Source organism: Crocodylus siamensis, chromosome 11 (assembly GCF_052110815.1).
Source record: "Crocodylus siamensis isolate JL-2025a chromosome 11, ASM5211081v1, whole genome shotgun sequence".
NCBI classification, from domain to species: domain Eukaryota; kingdom Metazoa; phylum Chordata; order Crocodylia; family Crocodylidae; genus Crocodylus; species Crocodylus siamensis.
Window position 1 is genome coordinate 15,143,686 of NC_143405.1, and position 17,144 is coordinate 15,160,829.

The 17,144-nt window shown below is 49.6% G+C and overlaps 2 protein-coding genes across 5 annotated transcripts in view; one reads left to right on the top strand and one right to left on the bottom strand.

Moving 5' to 3' along the window:
- Positions 1-7,834, bottom strand: part of STXBP1 (syntaxin binding protein 1) — a 69,936-nt gene extending 62,102 nt beyond the window's left edge. For all 4 annotated transcript variants that reach the window (XM_090021299.1, XM_090021297.1, XM_090021298.1 and 1 more), the window contains exon 1: positions 7,628-7,834. In XM_090021299.1, the coding sequence (XP_089877425.1) occupies positions 7,628-7,664 (37 nt within the window). In that variant the 5' untranslated portion in view covers positions 7,665-7,834. The remainder of the gene's footprint in view (positions 1-7,627) is intronic.
- A 223-nt stretch (positions 7,835-8,057) lies between these two features.
- Positions 8,058-17,144, top strand: part of NIBAN2 (niban apoptosis regulator 2) — a 114,944-nt gene continuing 105,857 nt past the window's right edge. The window contains exons 1-2 of the mRNA XM_090021399.1: positions 8,058-9,374; positions 13,267-13,372. Coding sequence (XP_089877525.1) covers positions 13,306-13,372 — 67 coding nt within the window. The 5' untranslated portion in view covers positions 8,058-9,374; positions 13,267-13,305. The remainder of the gene's footprint in view (positions 9,375-13,266; positions 13,373-17,144) is intronic.

A 17,144-nucleotide genomic window follows, 5' to 3' on the forward strand; every position in this document is an offset into this window, starting at 1 on the left:
GTTGAGAACCACTGCTCTAGAGCCACCACCAGTGATCAACTCATCTTTTAAAAGGCCACTGTAATGTATGCCCTGTTCAGATTTGTTCAACCCTTACCAGGGCACCTTTACCAGACAAAAGATTTTTTGCTGGTCGCCTCAGGCAGGATCCAGTGTGTATGTATGAGGGTACATACACACAGAATATACCATACCATCTATATATGTCAGAAATACTGCTCCATACATAATCTCTAGGACTAAATTTATTCCCTGAACAGGTCCATAACTGGCAAGCAGGCTCCATTGACTTAGAAACAGGGGGAAGGCATTCACCCTGTTCAATATATAGATGATGCATCCATTTATTATAAGCAAGGCCCAGTCTGTTACCAATCAAAAAACATTATTGATTTAGATGGGAGTATTTGTGTCACTAAGGGCACATGAAACGAAGCAGCCCATTAATGTCTTTGTATCACTTATTAGCATCTGGACTGCTTAATTTTCTAACAAGATCATTCCTTTCCTCACCGGTTAGTTGAAAGTCACTGTTGTGTTTTTAGGTCTGGCTTCATAGAAACCAGGGTCTGTTTTTTTTAAGATTCCTACTACAAGTGATCACTGAGGACACATATGCCATTAAGCATTACTATGCATATGTACAGAAAGAGATCACCAGCTACCCATTCCTCTCCTTGAACTCAGTAGTAGAATTTTTATCAATGGCAACAGGAACAGAATCAGGTTTTTCTATCATCCTGGTTAGCTGCATTGGTGATCCTCAACCCAGACGTCCATAACCACAAACTTTCTCCCACACAGCCAGTGGTGAAAAGGCTTATTAGATTTAATTAATGACAGAAAATCCTTTCTGCTCCTATTCTAAGGGCCAGATTTTCAAACACACTCAGCCCACTGGGATCAGAGCAGTTTTGAAAACTGAGCCACAATCATGTGCGTTAAGCAACCTGTCCTTAAGGCTCAGTTGCTGTAACTCACAACCAAACCCTCTTGCTTTCATTTACACTGGTCTGAAACAGGACATGCATATTTATGCCTAAGTGTCAAACCCCAGGAAAATGTTGCGGATGTGCCAGTATTCAAGGGAGGCATGTAGTGCTTTCTGGTGTTAGAGGCACAGAGTTCTCTTGCTCTTTTCAAGCTTTAAAAAACAAAAAAGTCAATAGCAATTGAACTTTGAACTCCTACAAAGTCCCTCTTGTCGATCAGAATGAAATGTCAAATTAAAACCTTGAAAGAAACCTACTGCCTCCAGCCCTATTTTCCCCTTGTAGTGTCTAAGACGCTAAAGTATTAGAAAGAGTCTCAGACAAATGCACAAAGTTTGCAACCAACACTGTCTCAGCTGCGACTCTATAAGGCGGTCAGTGCAGCTGTGCAAAATGGAGAAAACATGCTAGTTTATCCAAACCCTTCACTCAGCACAACTATTGTGACACATCATGGCATGAGTTCTTGCAGAGGTGGATGTGATTACAGAAGCTAGCAAAGAATGGAGCTGATTTGATATAATTAGTGCCTTATTTTAACAGGGTTCAGCTCTCATTTACGAAGGCTCCGTGGTCCCCTTACCCCTTCATTCTACATATACGCTCGCCCAAACTATGACTGAATGGAGCTGAGTTGGGGATTTTCATAGATTTCATAGACATTAGGGCTGAAAGGGACCTCGGGAGATCATCAAGTCCAGCCCCCTGCCCAAAGGGCAGGAAGTCAGCTGGGGTCATAGGATCCCAGCAAGATAAGCATCCAATTTACTCTTGAAGGTATTCAATGTAGGTGCTTGAACCACCTCCGCTGGCAGACTGTTCCAGACCTTGGGGGCTCGGACAGTAAAGAAATTCTTCCTTATGTCCAGCCTGAAACGGTCTTGCAGGAGTTTGTGACCATTCGACCTCGTCATCCCTTGGGGTGCTCTGGTGAACAGACGTTCCCCCAGATCCTGGTGGTCACCCCTGATAAACTTATAGGTGGCCATCAGATCACCCCTGAGCCTGCGCTTTTCCAGGCTAAAGAGTCCCATGGCTCTCAGCCTGTCATCGTAAGATCTGTTTTCCTGACCTCTGATCATGCGCGTGGCTCTCCTCTGGACTCTCTCAAGCTTCTCCACATCCTTTTTGAATTGTGGAGCCCAAAACTGGACGCAGTACTCCAGCTGCGGCCTCACCAAGGCCAAGTACAAGGGGAGAATGACGTCCCGGGATTTGCTCGAGATGATCGTGACACAGTGCCTTTGCTTATTTGTAGGACTGTAGAAACTTTTTTATCCAGTTGTTTAGCAGTCCCTAAAGAAAGAGTGTGCCAGGGTGTGCATCCAGGAAAACAGTAATCCAAGGATAGGGTATGTTATAGTATATAAGAGTCCTGAAGTGCAAAAGTCAAGTTTCTCTCACTGCTGTTAGTTCCTGAATGTCTTGCATATGTCTTTTTGTGGTTGTCACCTGAAAGCCACGAATGGTGATCAATAGAGCCAGGCATTACACCAAAAAATTAAATCAGGAAATAGTATATATTGGTGATGTGGCTGCATGTATCTGGGTAGATTTCTGATCCAGTCCAGTAGATTTGGGTACTGATCTGTCCTTTCTTTAATTAGAAAGGTACCTTAGTCCCTTAAGTTGGTTGAAACTCTATTTCTGTGCAATAAGAAAGCTTTTTAAAGAAGGGGGGAATCACTGAAAACAAAATACAAATCGGAGAAAGAGAAAAGGAAGAACAAACCCCCCACATCTACGTTTTCTGAGTGCATGGTTTAGTATACCACTTGCCAGCACTGTTAACATGCAGACCCTTAAAGAAGTCATTGCAGTGTCCAAGGCCTTCACAAAAATCAGCAGAGCAGCAAGCTGTGAATTCATCCCAGTGGGCGAAGGCACAGACTAGAGGAGTTTAAGCTCTGGGCTCTTGGTTTAAGCTCTGGACTCTGGGTTTAAGCTTTTTTAGGGTGGGTCTACATAGCAAAATGAAGGTGCAACTGGTGCATGGGTTGGTTTAATCTAGATAGCATGGGGAACCACAGCAGTGAGGACCCCTTCGTGCTACCAAGAGTTCAAACCCTGCGGGACCTGGGGGGTGTATGCTGGTTGTTCACATGGGCTAATGCCTGTACTGCCACATCTTCCTTGCTGTCATTCCCCATGCCACCAAGCTTATGTTTGCCCATGCTACAATCACACCTTTGATGTGCTGCCTAGATGAGCAGTCAGCTCCAGCTGGCAAGTTGGGATTTAAAACCACCCTGAGTCAGAATAACAATAGTCCGGTCATTCTGAGCAGCACTGGCTCTCCAAGATGGGATGGGGTAGCCACAAGGGTGAGGTGCAGGTTAGGTACATAAATCCCCTTGTTAATGTCTTACTCTCAAATTAAATGGGGATGTGGGGCGGGGAGCCACCCCTGCCAATGATTTTGTAGTTACAGGACTCAAAAATGTTTACAAAGCTCAAGCATTGTGTCCTGGGGACAAATACCCAGGTTGCATTGGAATATTTTTAAAACATTTCCTAAGGGATTTGCCATCCTTCACCTATATACACAGCGGCACTAGAGTGGAATTGGCCTTGGTATAAACACACACACGTGTTTCTGTGCCACAGGCTGTGCACTGTGCAGCTCTCCCAGAGTTACAGTCAGTGGGCCTCTCTACCCACCTTGCACACTGTGTTGCCTTTATACCTGGCCTGCATGGGTGCTAAATGAAGTGCACAGGTAAGGCAGAGCAGTACTGAGCCCAAGACACAACCATTGTCAGCAGTGACTGAACCAGAGTGCTGATCTACCATGCCACAGGGTCCTAGCCCTTTAAACACGGAAGCTGCTAGAACAGGGGTGGGCAAAATGTGGCCCACCAGGCCATTTTATCTGGCCCACGGGGCCCCTAAAAATTTTAGAAAATAAATACTTATCTGCCTCTGGCTGCTTGTCATGCAGCCCTCGCTGGCTTGTCAAAACTCAGTAAGCGGCCCTCTGCCCAAAATAATTGCCCATCTCTGTGCTAGGAGTTACAGTCATCAGGCAAGGAGCATCATGCAAGCTGGTGCCTAACCATGCATCATGTGAGTGCCTGCCGGGCCCGGCACACAGGAAGGTTCTGGGGATCTTTCTGGGAGGTCAAGATGGGGTGAAATGCTGAGAAGCACGAGTATAACAGGAGGATGGCTCCTCTGCCTTTTGGAGTTGAGGGCCCTGGACTCCTCTGAGACCTTGGACTTACTGATTTGGTTAACAGAATTAGCCCTGACTGGAGAAGTTTGGGTAGCAGCTGCTGAATCTGCTCATGTGGTGTATATATGTATACATATATATTCTGATTGTTGCAGTAGGCAATACCGGTATCAGCTTAGAGCCCAGGGGCTGTTGTGCTGTACAAACATGAAACAAAAAGCCTCTTATTCTCCTGGTTATGCTTCTTTCTTGGGTTTGGAAAATGCATCTGAAGAGGCAAATGCTGCCACCCCCTCTTACAGGAGGCAAGTTCCTGGGACAGCGGGGTTCGTGTAGACTCAGGATGGAAAGTTCTTAGGAAACCCGAGTGCAGGCTCCATGTCCCTAGCTGGGAAGTGCAGAGCGGCAGGCACTGCCAGCCAGCTCCCATTTCCAGTTGGAGTTGGGCAAGCCCTGCTGAAGCCACTAGGATTGGCACAAGTGTGCATGAAAGCTGAGTTGACTGGCAGTTCTGAAGTCACTTATGCCAGAGCTTAACTCTTGAATGAATAGGGATGGGAGAGGACCCACTGGGATACATTTAGATCGGGACCGTCGTGGGATCTGAACACTAAAGGCCAGATTTATCTGTACTGTTTAGCCCTCATGTTTGGGCCAGACCTTCCAGCGAGGCAACAGATTTAAGTTGGCCAGATCTTCAAGTGGTTAGTTTGAAAAAATTGTGGCCACTGGTATTGCCACCAGAGCTTTGGAAAAACTCAGTCTTTATTTCAATGTTAAAATAGGTCAGGAGCTGGCTTGCAAATTCTGGCCTGGGTCATTTGAAACGCTGGCCCTAAATGATTTGATCAGGTCATTACTCCAATACCTTGGGTAACGGGCCCGAATGCACACCAGACTGGAATCCAGCCATGGTGCTTCTTGGGATGGTACTGGCAAGGTGCGTGCTTTTCCCTCTGCGGATGGGGTTTTGCTTTCTTGAGGGCATTGCTATGACACCTGCAGCATCCTACCTTGCAACTTACAACACATTAATGGCCTCAGATATATGAATTGTTATGACACCAGTTGGCTGTGAATACAGAAGCAAATCTATAAAATGATCACAGGCTGGAAGGGAGCCAGGCTCAGTGCATCTCTCTGAGAGGTGGAACCATGGAGAAGAGGGAGCCATGGCAACACAGCAGCATCCTTTCTTCCTCCTAGCAGAGGAAATCCCTTCAAAGATAGTATGCATAGAGTATCAAGGGCTGGGCCAGACGATATAGCACTGTTGACCAGGTCAGCTGTTCTTCATGGACTCATCACCAGTACCCTCTCCCTGCAAAAAAACCCATAAGGCAACCTGGCCTGAGATAATTCTGACTAGGGGAAGAGTATCTTGCACAGTGAAGCTCTGGGAGGGTGGGAAAGGGGGCTGTGGCAGCAAGGACAACCAAGGGAGCCTGGCTCCTTCAGGGACCATATTAATAAGAGGACTAAAAAGGCACAGGACCCTCAGACTTATTGGTTCTCAGATCAGAGGACCTGTTCCAACTTCCTGACCATCGCACAAAACCCCTAGGAGATCAAACTCACCAAGGCCCTGATCTGACAATGACAGCTCTCTCTATAGAGGTAAAATCCTGAGCCCTGCTGAAGTCAGTGGGGTCAACCACATCAAAACTCTTGTAGGGGCCAGGTCCAAGTTTCCTACGTCCTATTGCAGCACATTCCCTGCACAGGGAGAAAATCTGGCCCTGGTATTCTAGATACCCAGCGGGGAGAGAGAAAGAGAGAGAGAGTGTGTGTAGACAATTGTGATTGCCCATTTTGGTATTAAAGTGAAAAAAAGAAAACGAAGGAAAAATCAAGGACACGTACAAAAATCCAATCTAGCTAGGTTCTAGTTCTAACTGGTGGTTTTTGAGGAGCAGACACATGGAATATATTTAGATCCTGACATTTTTTCTGTTTGAGTTGTGCCTGGGAAAAGAGTATGGAATCAGACCTTTTGCGTTTCGGGCAATGTCGGGGTAAAGACAGCAGGAATGCACAGAGCATCCTACCAGTTTCATAACATACTTGTCACATGCAAGTGAATGAAAGGGGACCTATTTGATGCAAGCAGATCAAATGCAGCAAAACACTTAAAATTTTGCTCCCCCCCAGGAGATTCCTGCAACAGAAAGGATTTTTCTTGTTGTGGCTGTTTCCTCCTTTACTGACTCAATTCCAAATGTCTTCCAATGCAGCATCTGACCTGACAGAGCTGCAGCTGAGCGATGGATTTGGGAAAATAAAAATAGAGCCAGAGTGGTGCAGAGCTGTCTATTAGCTCTCTGGGCAGGTGATTTCTTGGAACAAAGCAGGGCATAAATCTAATGGGATCACTCCACCAGCGGTCACACCACCTTGCTTCAGCCACACCAGCTGCAGACTGAGCCAATGCTGTGGCGTGGAGGTTTGTTAAATAACACCCTGCCTTCTTAAGCATAAAGCTATAGTGGCACTGGCGCGGTCTCCAGAGTGATTGCATCTCCCCACCCCACTGGATAAGCAGATGATAAAAAAAAAGATGAAACAATATATATTTTTCCTGGTCGATTTGGTGCCGTTTCCATTAGAACAAAAAACCCAAGGCAGGGCCAAGTGGTGCTGAGAGAGGAGGCAGGAATGGAAGAGACCCACAGCTGGGGCAGGAGGCGGTGAAAGTTGCCACGGATCTAGAGCATTTTTGTTATTAATCAGGCATAAAAGTTTCTTGATGCAGTCTTCTCAGGGCAATGGAGGCAGGAGCCTTTCCCGCCTCCGTTACCGCTGGCGGCTACAAGAGCCCCCGATCTAGATGCAACCAGAACAAGCCACGGAGGGGAGGGTTCCCCCCTAAATCTGTAGGCGATTAGCAACTTGGAGCCTAAAACAGCACCTTGAATTCATGCATAAGAAACCATTCCCCCCTCACCCACGTACATGAGAGCCTTGGCACAAAGGCCTATGGCAGGGGCCGCGGCTGCTCGGCCTGCCGCTCAGGGAACCGTCAGCCTTTATTTTAATCATTTCTTCAGGCAGATTAAAGGGTGCCCCCCTCCCCGCCTGCACGGATGGGCAGAGCCGCGCGCTGCTCGCAGGGCAGGATTTGCTCGGGGAGGCAGGCTTTGCACTGACACTGCAGGAGGGGGATTAGGAGCCAGGTCTGTGCGTGTGCCAGCGCAGGGAGGGGACGGATGCACCCCCAACCTGGTCCACCCCCGCCCCCAGCACTGCAGAACAGCCCCCCCAGCCGGGACATCACCCCCGCCCCCTTCCCGCGGATGTCTCCAGCTCTCCCCTCCCTCCGGATGGGGTCCGGATGGCGCATCTGCAACACCCCCCTCCCCCTTTCCATCCCCGCCAGCAACGAAGATCCAGATGTTGGCCAGTGCCCCCACCCCCAGCTGTGCAGGCGGGGGGGGGCACCCCCCCCAACCAAGCATCTTACTTTCTCCGACCACCGCCTTGAGCCCGATGGGAGCCATGATGCGCCGCTGCCTTCCGAGGGGCAGCTGGTGCCCTGGGGCTCGCCCGGCCCCTGACCCGCCCGCCGGGGTGCGCGAGAGACGAGCCCGGCCCTGCGGCTCGGCGCCTGCAAAGCGGGGGGACCGGAGGGAGGGGCGGGCGGGCGGCTGCTGCTGCTCCGAGCAGGAGGGAGGGGGATGGGGAGGGGATGATGCTAAGGGACGTCACGGCTTGCAAACCAATCGCCTGGCCCGGCTGGTGCATCCGTGGCTGGCTGCACCACGGCCGGGGGGCGGGAGCATCCCCGAGCCGCGGGGAGGGCGGGGCAGGCTGTGCCCGGGGAAGGGGCCGCCGGCACCAGCGCGTCCCAGCCCGCCCCTGGCGGGCTACCGCGGGCAGGTCGGGGTGGGGTGCGGACCGGGGGCCACGTCCTTCTTCGCTGGGGTGATAGAGAAGGGAGCGCTGCTCCGTTATGCGTTTCGGCTTCAGCTAGCCGCTCCGGGCATCACAGAAAACGAGGTGGACGCAGGGCCGGACACAGGCATGGGCGAACGGGGTCCCCGAAATGGTGCAAATTGTGGTTATTATTATCTCAAGGGGGGGCGGGTAGTAACAGTTCGGAGTCTAGGTGCGGTGCTGGCTGGAAAGGACCTGAGCAAGTCCTCTAGCCCAAGCCCTGCTCAGAGCAGGACCTGCCCCAGCTAGATCATCCCAGCCAAAGTTTTGTCTAGCCAGGTCTTAAAAACCCCCAAGGGTGGAGAGTCCACCACCTCTCTGGGTAATAACCTGTGCCAGTGTTTGACTACCCTCCTCGTGATAACATTTTTCCTAATAGCCAGCCGAAACCTCCCCTGCCACAACTTGAGACCACTGCTTCTTGTTCTGCCCCCACTGAAAACGGTTGAGTTCCTTTCAGGGAGCTGAAGGCTGCAGTTAAATCCCCCCTTCAGTCTTCTCTTCTCTACACGAAATAAGCCCAGTTCAGTCCAATCAGGCCATGGCATTTTTAAGCTGGGCCCTGTTCCCCTACCTGTGTATTTACTTGTTCGGCAAAGAGCTCAGCTCGTGGCGTTAAAACCCGGGAACGTGGATACATTAGGGATCTGCAGGCCTAGGGGTTTGTACCAGAAGCCAGGGCCTTTTTAAAGGGCGTCTTGGACTTTGCTCGGGGTTGCATCCTGGAGATGCAATTAGCTTTTCTTTCTGAGAAAACAAGAGCATCAAGGGAAAAAAAACCAGCAAGACTAATGAGGATATAGTTTAGCAAGGGAGGATGGCCTCCCACGCCACAAAGAGGAGGCCCTGCAGAGGTAGTCCTTGTCCAAAATAGAGCAGGGCAGGAAGCTCTTGCTTATCCTTAGGTAAGAACAGGGAAAGGGGAATGAGGCGACTGACCTGGGAACATGAGTGACTGGTGTGTCCTGAATCTGGGAGGGCACCCACAGAAACCACCAGCCCTGTTGGGGACACCAGCCCTACTGACAGCATTAGTGTTGGCCATCGGGGGGGCATTGGCCCTGTCAGGGGGGGCAAATGCACCCCCGTGCACTCCCTACCAGTTGTCTATGCCTGGGAAAGATCTACAGGGTGAATCAATCCAAAGAGCTCTTCCCACGGGGTCTGGTCCTTGGATTTAGATATATGAACTCCATAGCAAATAAAGAGCTGTACAGGGAATGAGGAGACCTGGGATCTATGCCTGTGGCAACCTACTTGCTCTGCGATTGTAGGTAAGTCGCTTCCCTTTTTTTATGCCTCTTTCTCTTTTTATGCGTAGACTGTTGGGATTATAAATCCACGGGAACAGAGATCGGCTTTAACTCTGTGTGTTTGTACAGCAACTAGCAGAGTGGGGATGTGATCTCATTTGCAGCCCCTAGATATGGCAATGGTATTATGCTGGTAGTTGGGATGAAATTCCTTGCAGAACCTGCTTTTCAGATGGTGCTGCCAGTGGCAATCAGGCTTCATAAAAGTTTCTGAAGTTGGAGCCATCCCTTCAGACCAGCAGTCAGTCCAGTTGCTTGTTTTTGCTCTGTCTGCAGGATGAGATGTATTTGGAGTCAAGGAATAAGTATACTTTTCTGGGGCAGGAAATTCAAGGGAGTTGGATGAAATTCAGTTGTCAGGAAAGCAAAAGATCAAACAAATTAAGCCAAACCTAGAGGGGGAAGACAAACAGTAAGTTCTCTGGATACATCAATGGGAAACAGACATTGTTCTTTCAGCTTTGGGCTTCTCTGGGTATGTCGAGGTTGCAGGTTCTCAGGCTGGGGTTTGCAGTCACACCATTGCTGATCCCAAGCATTCAGATATCTTGTATCTGATTCCAAAAGCTTAGATTGGTCTTAAAAATCCTGAAATGCCTTTTCAGTATAAATGAGGAGATCTGATTTATTTGATTTGGGCTCAGGTGGTCACTCTCCTATCCTAAAAAGAAGTGCTAGAAATGTACTTGGAAGTACTAAGATTTTCCTGTGATCACCTGATGCCAAGAGATCGGCACTGGAGGAAAATACTAACTACTGTGAAACTTAACATGGCGACAGTTGGGCACGTTGCAAACCACCTCACCTTTCTTGCTGGCTAGACAGGGAATAAAAAACAGACCATGTAGTTCTGCTCATACAAAAGTCCCCAGTTAATTCAGTGACAGATTTGCCAGGATGAGAACAGCAAGACCTGGCCTCCAGACTCCCAGGTAGACTTTGCTTGTAGCTCAGTTGGGCAGTAGTGAGCAGATGCTGGTGCAGCCGTGTGCACAGTGGGTTCATCTACGTGTGTGCTTTACTGCAGTTGAGTAATTGGCTCCGCAGTAAAGCATAACCATGTACACATGCCCATATTGGGGCATAGTAAATTAATTAACTCCACTCTAAGATATTACTGTCCTGGACAAGTAATTTCAGTGCTGGGGACTTTTGCAGCAGTAATTTATGCTCCCTCAACACATGTGTAGACAGTGATCGGAGCTGCCTGGGGCACAGGGGTGCTGCAGTGAGGAGGCTTCCTGCCCACTAGCCCCACACTGTAGCTCCCCCATGTCCCAGCCAGCCCCTCCACTGCCTGATCCCACCACCCAGAGGCTGGCCTGGGGGCAGACCTCCCAGGCCCTTTGCCAGCCTGGGGCTGCTCCTTCCTGGCTCGAATTGCTATGATCCTGGGTGCACATGTAAATGCTGCAGCCAGGCATGAACTGAGCCAGAGTTTATTTTGTTGGGGTAATCACACGTGTAGATACACCCTGTATCACCTCTTCCTATACACACCAGCCTTGTCACCTGCATATTTATCATGTGGCTGGGGGATGGAGTCAGCCACCAAAATGAAATCGGACCATTCTGTTAAGTCTTCCAGTACAGGTTCAGCCTGATGATGTGCCGCTTAAGCTATGGGATTCTGAGCTTACCAAAAATCAGTTGAACTCTCTACTTCTGACATGCTAGAAATACAGTCATCCACAGTATAACTGGGACTACTTAGGAAGACCTTGGCAACTTGGGATGAAGTCCTAAACTGGTAAAAATCAGCCAAGCTCCTCTGGCCCCTTATAGCCAAGTTGGGTAGTTGTGGGGGCATCTCTATCATTGCTGTGTTGGGTAACTTGTAATAACCACAGTCTGGAATTATGGGGAATAGCTTTCCACACTCAAATGTTTCAGCACTGTGGGAACTGGTGACCCCTGGGGTGAGCATCATCCCTCTGTGGAGGGACAAGAGCTGATCAGCAACTAGAAGCACTGATCCCTGGGAAAATCCAGCCTTTCGAAAAGGGACCAAAAAGTTGACATGCAGTATTTTGGCTGTGAAATGGAAATCTTAATGGGAGTGGTGCTCAGAGGGCAAAAACGCCTGGTTGGTGCATTTCATTGTGACCTTGTCATTTTGACACCAATAGTAATATAATGAAAATCTTAGCAAGATGCTAGCACACTATGCTTTGCTACATGCAAAGTCCAAACCAATTGAGGGGATGATTTCCTGTCCACATGTCAACAAAATCCAGATGTTGTTGCTAAAGGTTGATTTTTACCCCACCAAAGGAACTGTCCCCTCAAAAAAATTTTGACCAGCCCTGTGGGGGTGGTAAATACGTGCCTCTGTAGGCCCTCTGCTGAGCTCAAGTAGGACAGAGGCTGACCTGGACAGGCGTGCGTTGCAGCTCTGATGGGTGTCTGTTCACAGTGCCTAATAGATCAGTGAGTTTGAGGGACAAGTGGGGAGAGATGGAAGTGATGGGATAATGGTATCCCTCTCCTGCGTGTCTACAGATGATTTCACGGGGGAACTCAAAGACCTGCAGCTGGCCTGAATAATCAGTGCACATAGCAGTGAGGGAACCTGATTCTGGCCTACATACCTGCATGGAGATGCGTGAAGTTAATAGCTGCCACATTAAGGAAGGGGAAAGAAGGGATGTCCCCTGGGTTTTAAGTTCCCTCCAGCATTTTCAAATGGCTCCTTGTTTTTATTTGTATCTTTTTAGGTGCTTGGTGCCTGTAGCTATATTTTCCACTGCCCCAGAAGTCCCTAACCGCACTGAAAGGGGAAGCCGCCCCTTGAGAACTTTTTGTCCAAGTCAAAGAACTGGGACCTCGTATTTTCTCACCCACTGCTCCATCCCCCATGAAGCAGTCCCATTCATACAAGAAACCATATGCTCAGTGCCATGTGTCAGGCACACATTGTCCCTAAGAGAGAAATGCATACAGTAGCAAATGGATGCCACTTAGCCTGCACGTACAGTGGACGATGACCTCCTATAAACCTCAGAATGGAGCTAGCTGGGGCTGACAAAGAATGGCTCCAGTGGTGTGATTGCTATGGTGCTCTCTTGGTCTCGTGGACGAGGCAGTAGATTAGGAACCAAGATAGCTGAGCTTTGTTGCTGCCTCTGCCGCTGACTGCTTTGTGGACTTGGGCAAATCACATCATCTCTCTGCATCTGAGACCATTTCCACTTCTGTTGTCTTTGTAGATTTTAAGCTCTTAAGAAAGGCACTGTCACTTGTGTCTCTGCATATTACCCAGCACAATGGGGCCATATGCAGCAGGTGTTTGTTCTGTCACTGGTGTCCCTAAGTGCCACTGCCACAGAAATATATACTAGCACTAATCCTACTAACTGGCAAGGTGGAGTGGTGCTCTGAGTAGTAGGGAGTATATGGAAATATGCAGATTTGTGCAGAGAGGGGACTTGGCTCTTGCTGATGGTGCAGTATGTATGTGGGAGAGAAGGGTGCAGGGTCAATGGAGGTTGAACGAGTGTGCCTCTGGAGCCAAGAACAGGAGCTCCTTTCAGGTATGCGTGATCCAGCCACTGGAGGGAGTCAGAGAGGCAATCTGTAGTAGTTAAGCTTGCTCCTAGTCATCTCCTGGAGAATTACTACCAGTCTAGTATCTTCCCAAACCTATTTGGAAAAAAAAACAAACCCTGAGCCTCAAGCTGCCTGGGCAGAACTGGCAGAGGCAGCTTTCCCATAGGGCTAAGGGCTGTTAGCATGGGCTGGAGAATTTGCTGAACTCATTAGCCCCACATTGGATGCTGTTCTCAGAAGTTTAGACTAGTGAATAGAGCAACATAACTGAACCCATTACCCACCAGCATTTTCTATGGCCTAGGTGTTTTGCTGAGACAAAGACTGAGAGGATCAGAGAAAGATGGTGTTGAGAATCTGGGCTGCTGCACTACAGTCTGACTCTGCCACTGACTCACTGTGGGCCTCAGGTATGTCATGTTGCCCCTGGGCCTCAGTTTCTCCATTGGTGGGATGGGCATGATGAAATTTGCTTCCAGGGGTGCTGCAGGGTTCTTTTACTCACAGGGTGCTGAAAGCGTTACAAAATCTTTAGTTATCAGGCCATGGAGAGAGGCAAACCCATTGCTTTTGCTGTTAGTCTGTAATCTGGGGCTGACTGCCAGGGTGCCATATCTGTCTCTTTCCTCCTCTGCACTAAGGTCCTGCTACATTTGTGCCTGGCTCTGCCAGGCTCACTCCTGCCAAGCAGAATTCATTGCTGTGTCAGAGCAGAGGCTGGAGCAGGCACCAGGAGGAGGCACTGCATCACCCAAGCCTGGGGGACCAAGGGTTATGTCACACCCCACTGCAGGTGAGGATGGGCAGCAGGGCTTTTGTGACATGCAGCCCTGGGAAGGGGGATGCCACCCAGTGTCTATGCCAGGACTGATGGAGTGATGGGCATAGGTTGAAAACCACAATGGAAGGCAGTAGAGAACCTGCTTTTCCCCCTTTTTGTCCTGGCTAGGGTCCCAACTCTAGTGATATTCCCCATCCTGCTTGGGGCGGGGGTACAGGTGCAGGATTGTTTCTGCTTAGCAGAAGAAAGACCATTCCCTGCTTAGCTCCACAGCCTGGCTCTCATGTGAATGAGAGCAGGCAGCAAGCAGCTGCTCGCAGCCCAGTCCCCTTGCCAAGCAGCCTGGGAGTCGGGTGTGCGGGGGGAGGCTGACATTCTCCATGAGGAGGCTGCAGCATCAGGATGTCCCTGTGATGCTGGAAAGGGGAGGCTGCAGTCTGTTGTGAACGCTCAGCCTGCCAGGGGGTCTCCAGGTGCTGCAGCAGCAGCCTCCAGCCCTTCTCTGCAGAGAGATTAATCCATGCCAGCCACTCACAGCTGCTTCTGCCAGAGGCAGCAGGGCAGCGGGGCCTAGTCCTGGGGAGGGGGCAGGAGATGCAGCCTGGAGATCACCTGATCTCTCCACACACACAGACTGATGCTTGCAGCCTGTGCCAGGTGATTCCTGGACAAAGGCCTCCTTCTAAGCGTGTCACTCAGTTTAGGCTAAGAAAGGCCTCCCAAGGCATACCACCCCCACCTGGGCACCATTCAGGGAGGGCAGAATTCGACCCTCTCTGGCCTTAGGAGACTTGGACGAGTTTGCTTTTCCTGGCACTGACACAGAAGCTGCATTTACATCTGCTCACAATACACTCAGTGTCAGGACTAGTTTTCAGATGCGAGGAGGAATGCGGCTAGCACCAGGTCCCTGCTCTGTGTTTAACAAGTGGGTGGGTGGAACCCAAAGAAGAACAAGATGCTCTTCTGAGCTTGTCTCTTCACATCTGTCTGCCAAAGCAGGGTTTTGGTGCAGGACACGATCAGTGTTGGCCTCCCCTCCATGCCCAGAGAGCTGCTGGAACCAAGGGGGCATCAAAGAAAGATGATGTATTTGTTGATGTGTATTGCTGTAGTGCCTGAGCACCTTCCCATGCAAAAGCCAGGCAGATGGCAGGGTAGTGTGACACCTTAGAGACCAACTAGTTCAGATGTATATGAGCTTTCCGAGGCAACAACCTACTTCAGTTCCCTGCAGTGCCCTCCAGGGTCTGGCTATCTGGAAACAAGGGTCACAAGGGCTAATGGCTCAAGGACGGGGCTGATGAAAGAGTAAGGAAGGGCTCTGCGACCATCAGCACAGCCCCAGTTCCCAGCTCCAGCCCTTCGGGGGGGTCATAAAAAGCCTGCCAGAGGCCAGCCAGACTTCCCTTGGGGCAGGCGCTGCCTCAGGTTGTCATAAACAGCCTAATGCTCCCCTCCAGCCAGACCTGATGACCAGGACGTGCCATGGGCAGGGCCATAGCACGGGGCTCCATGGAGCTCTGCACTGGCTGGGATCACACAGGAGTGAGTCCCTCAAGGAAGCGACTGTACATTAGAGCAGCTGCTGGGCACGTTCTGATTTCTGCCAGAGGCTGCGGTGCCTGGAATCAGGGGCACAAAGGGACTCAAGGTATCCGGAAGTATGAACACAGGTTGATTTCTTTTGACAGGGAGAAAGCACTCCTAGGCTCAGGAAGACAGTGCCCCTTGACTTCTCACTGCCAGGGCAAGAAGCTCCTGCAGTGGTGAGCTCCCATCTCTTCTAGATCAGATGTTACACCAATGGCCACCAGAGAGCAACAGTGTTCCACACAGCCACCCTCGTCTGGCTTTCTAGACCTGGAGGGTGGACTGGCTTGCTGAGCGTGGCTTGGAGACTGGGCACCCACGCAAGAGACTTTCATGTGATCCATACCAATGCTCCACACAGGCCCAAAAGCCTGTGAGGAACAATTTTCCCAACTATTTAGTTGGTCTAATAAAAGATAGCACATTTACCCAAAGAACCTTTTCTGCCCTTGACCCTGCCAAAGCATGTTGCCTCTTGGTCGCTTGGATTTGTGTTACTTCCCCCTGTATTTGTATCTCCCCCATTTAGGGCTACCAACTGACACATATTTGACTCCTTGACTGTGCTAAAACTACTGTCTCTCAGGACCTGGCCGCATTCCTTCCTGTAGCTTCACTGAAATCTAAATAACAAGACTTATCACCATACAGGGATCCTCACTCAAATGGCAACCATCATTAAACCCATTGGACTCTGCTCCCAAGCACTGAATCCCACCTGTGCTCAGCAAAACCTAACTCAGCAAAACTCATGTTCAGGTACACACTATTCAGCAGAACACATAAGCGCACAATTCACGTGGAGCACGTGCTCTAGTCCCAGGAGTCCTGTGGACTTCATTTGGGGTTTGAGTATATACCAGGGTCTCGACCCAGATCCATGAGAGCTGCAGCCACATGCTGAAACAGTAGTCAGGTACCACGGGCTCCTAAGTGGCTAAGCTGTTTTTCAGCTATCTCAGGACTTATCTACATGGGGAACTTTACTGACATAATTACACTAATCTGACTACAGCTGTGCTGATAAAATCTCCTGCGGCAGCAACTCCTAGATACTTGCCCAAAGTCATGCGCTAAGTATGGGACAAGCTAGCGTCGTAAAACATCCTTCTGCTTTCAGGTGCCCCTCAGCTAGCATGCTGTCTGGGAACCACTTGCCAGTGCTCTTGTCTCTGATATACGTGGAACACCCTGCATGGACAAGGTCTGTTTTCCTTCAGCACATTTGTGCAGGCAGCATCTATGCCAGTGAGACGACACCCTCAGCCTCCACCTACAGCAATATTCCTGCCTGTGGCCCTGGTACTGTTCATCGTCATCGGATATTTGTAATGCATTCTCCATGTGGTTCCAAGCCTCTCTTATGCCAGGCCTGGTGCTCCCAGGGACCAGCCCTGACATATATGAGACAATGAGTCCCCTTCTTTGAATTCTCTGCACATTTTTCAGCCTAATTGATAAGATTTCTTTGTTGATCTTGGTGGCTGTGAACATACATCATTACTGCTCATGGTCAATTAGAGTTAAAAGAAAACCCCAGTGATTAGTCATAATGTCAGAGGGAGGGAAATAAATATTTACTACATAAAAGCATGATCCTGCATGGACTCATGCATATAATGATTTTTATGTTACAGAATGTCCCTGATGACTAGGGGCTCAGTGCTTTAGAGGCTGTAAAAAAACCTCATAAGCTGTGTCTTCTAACAAAGGTATGCAAATTATTAAACCAGCTAGCTAGCTGAGTGTAAGATCCAAGCAGAGACAAGGCCCACCTGGCTTTACCTAGATATGGTTAAGCCAGGACA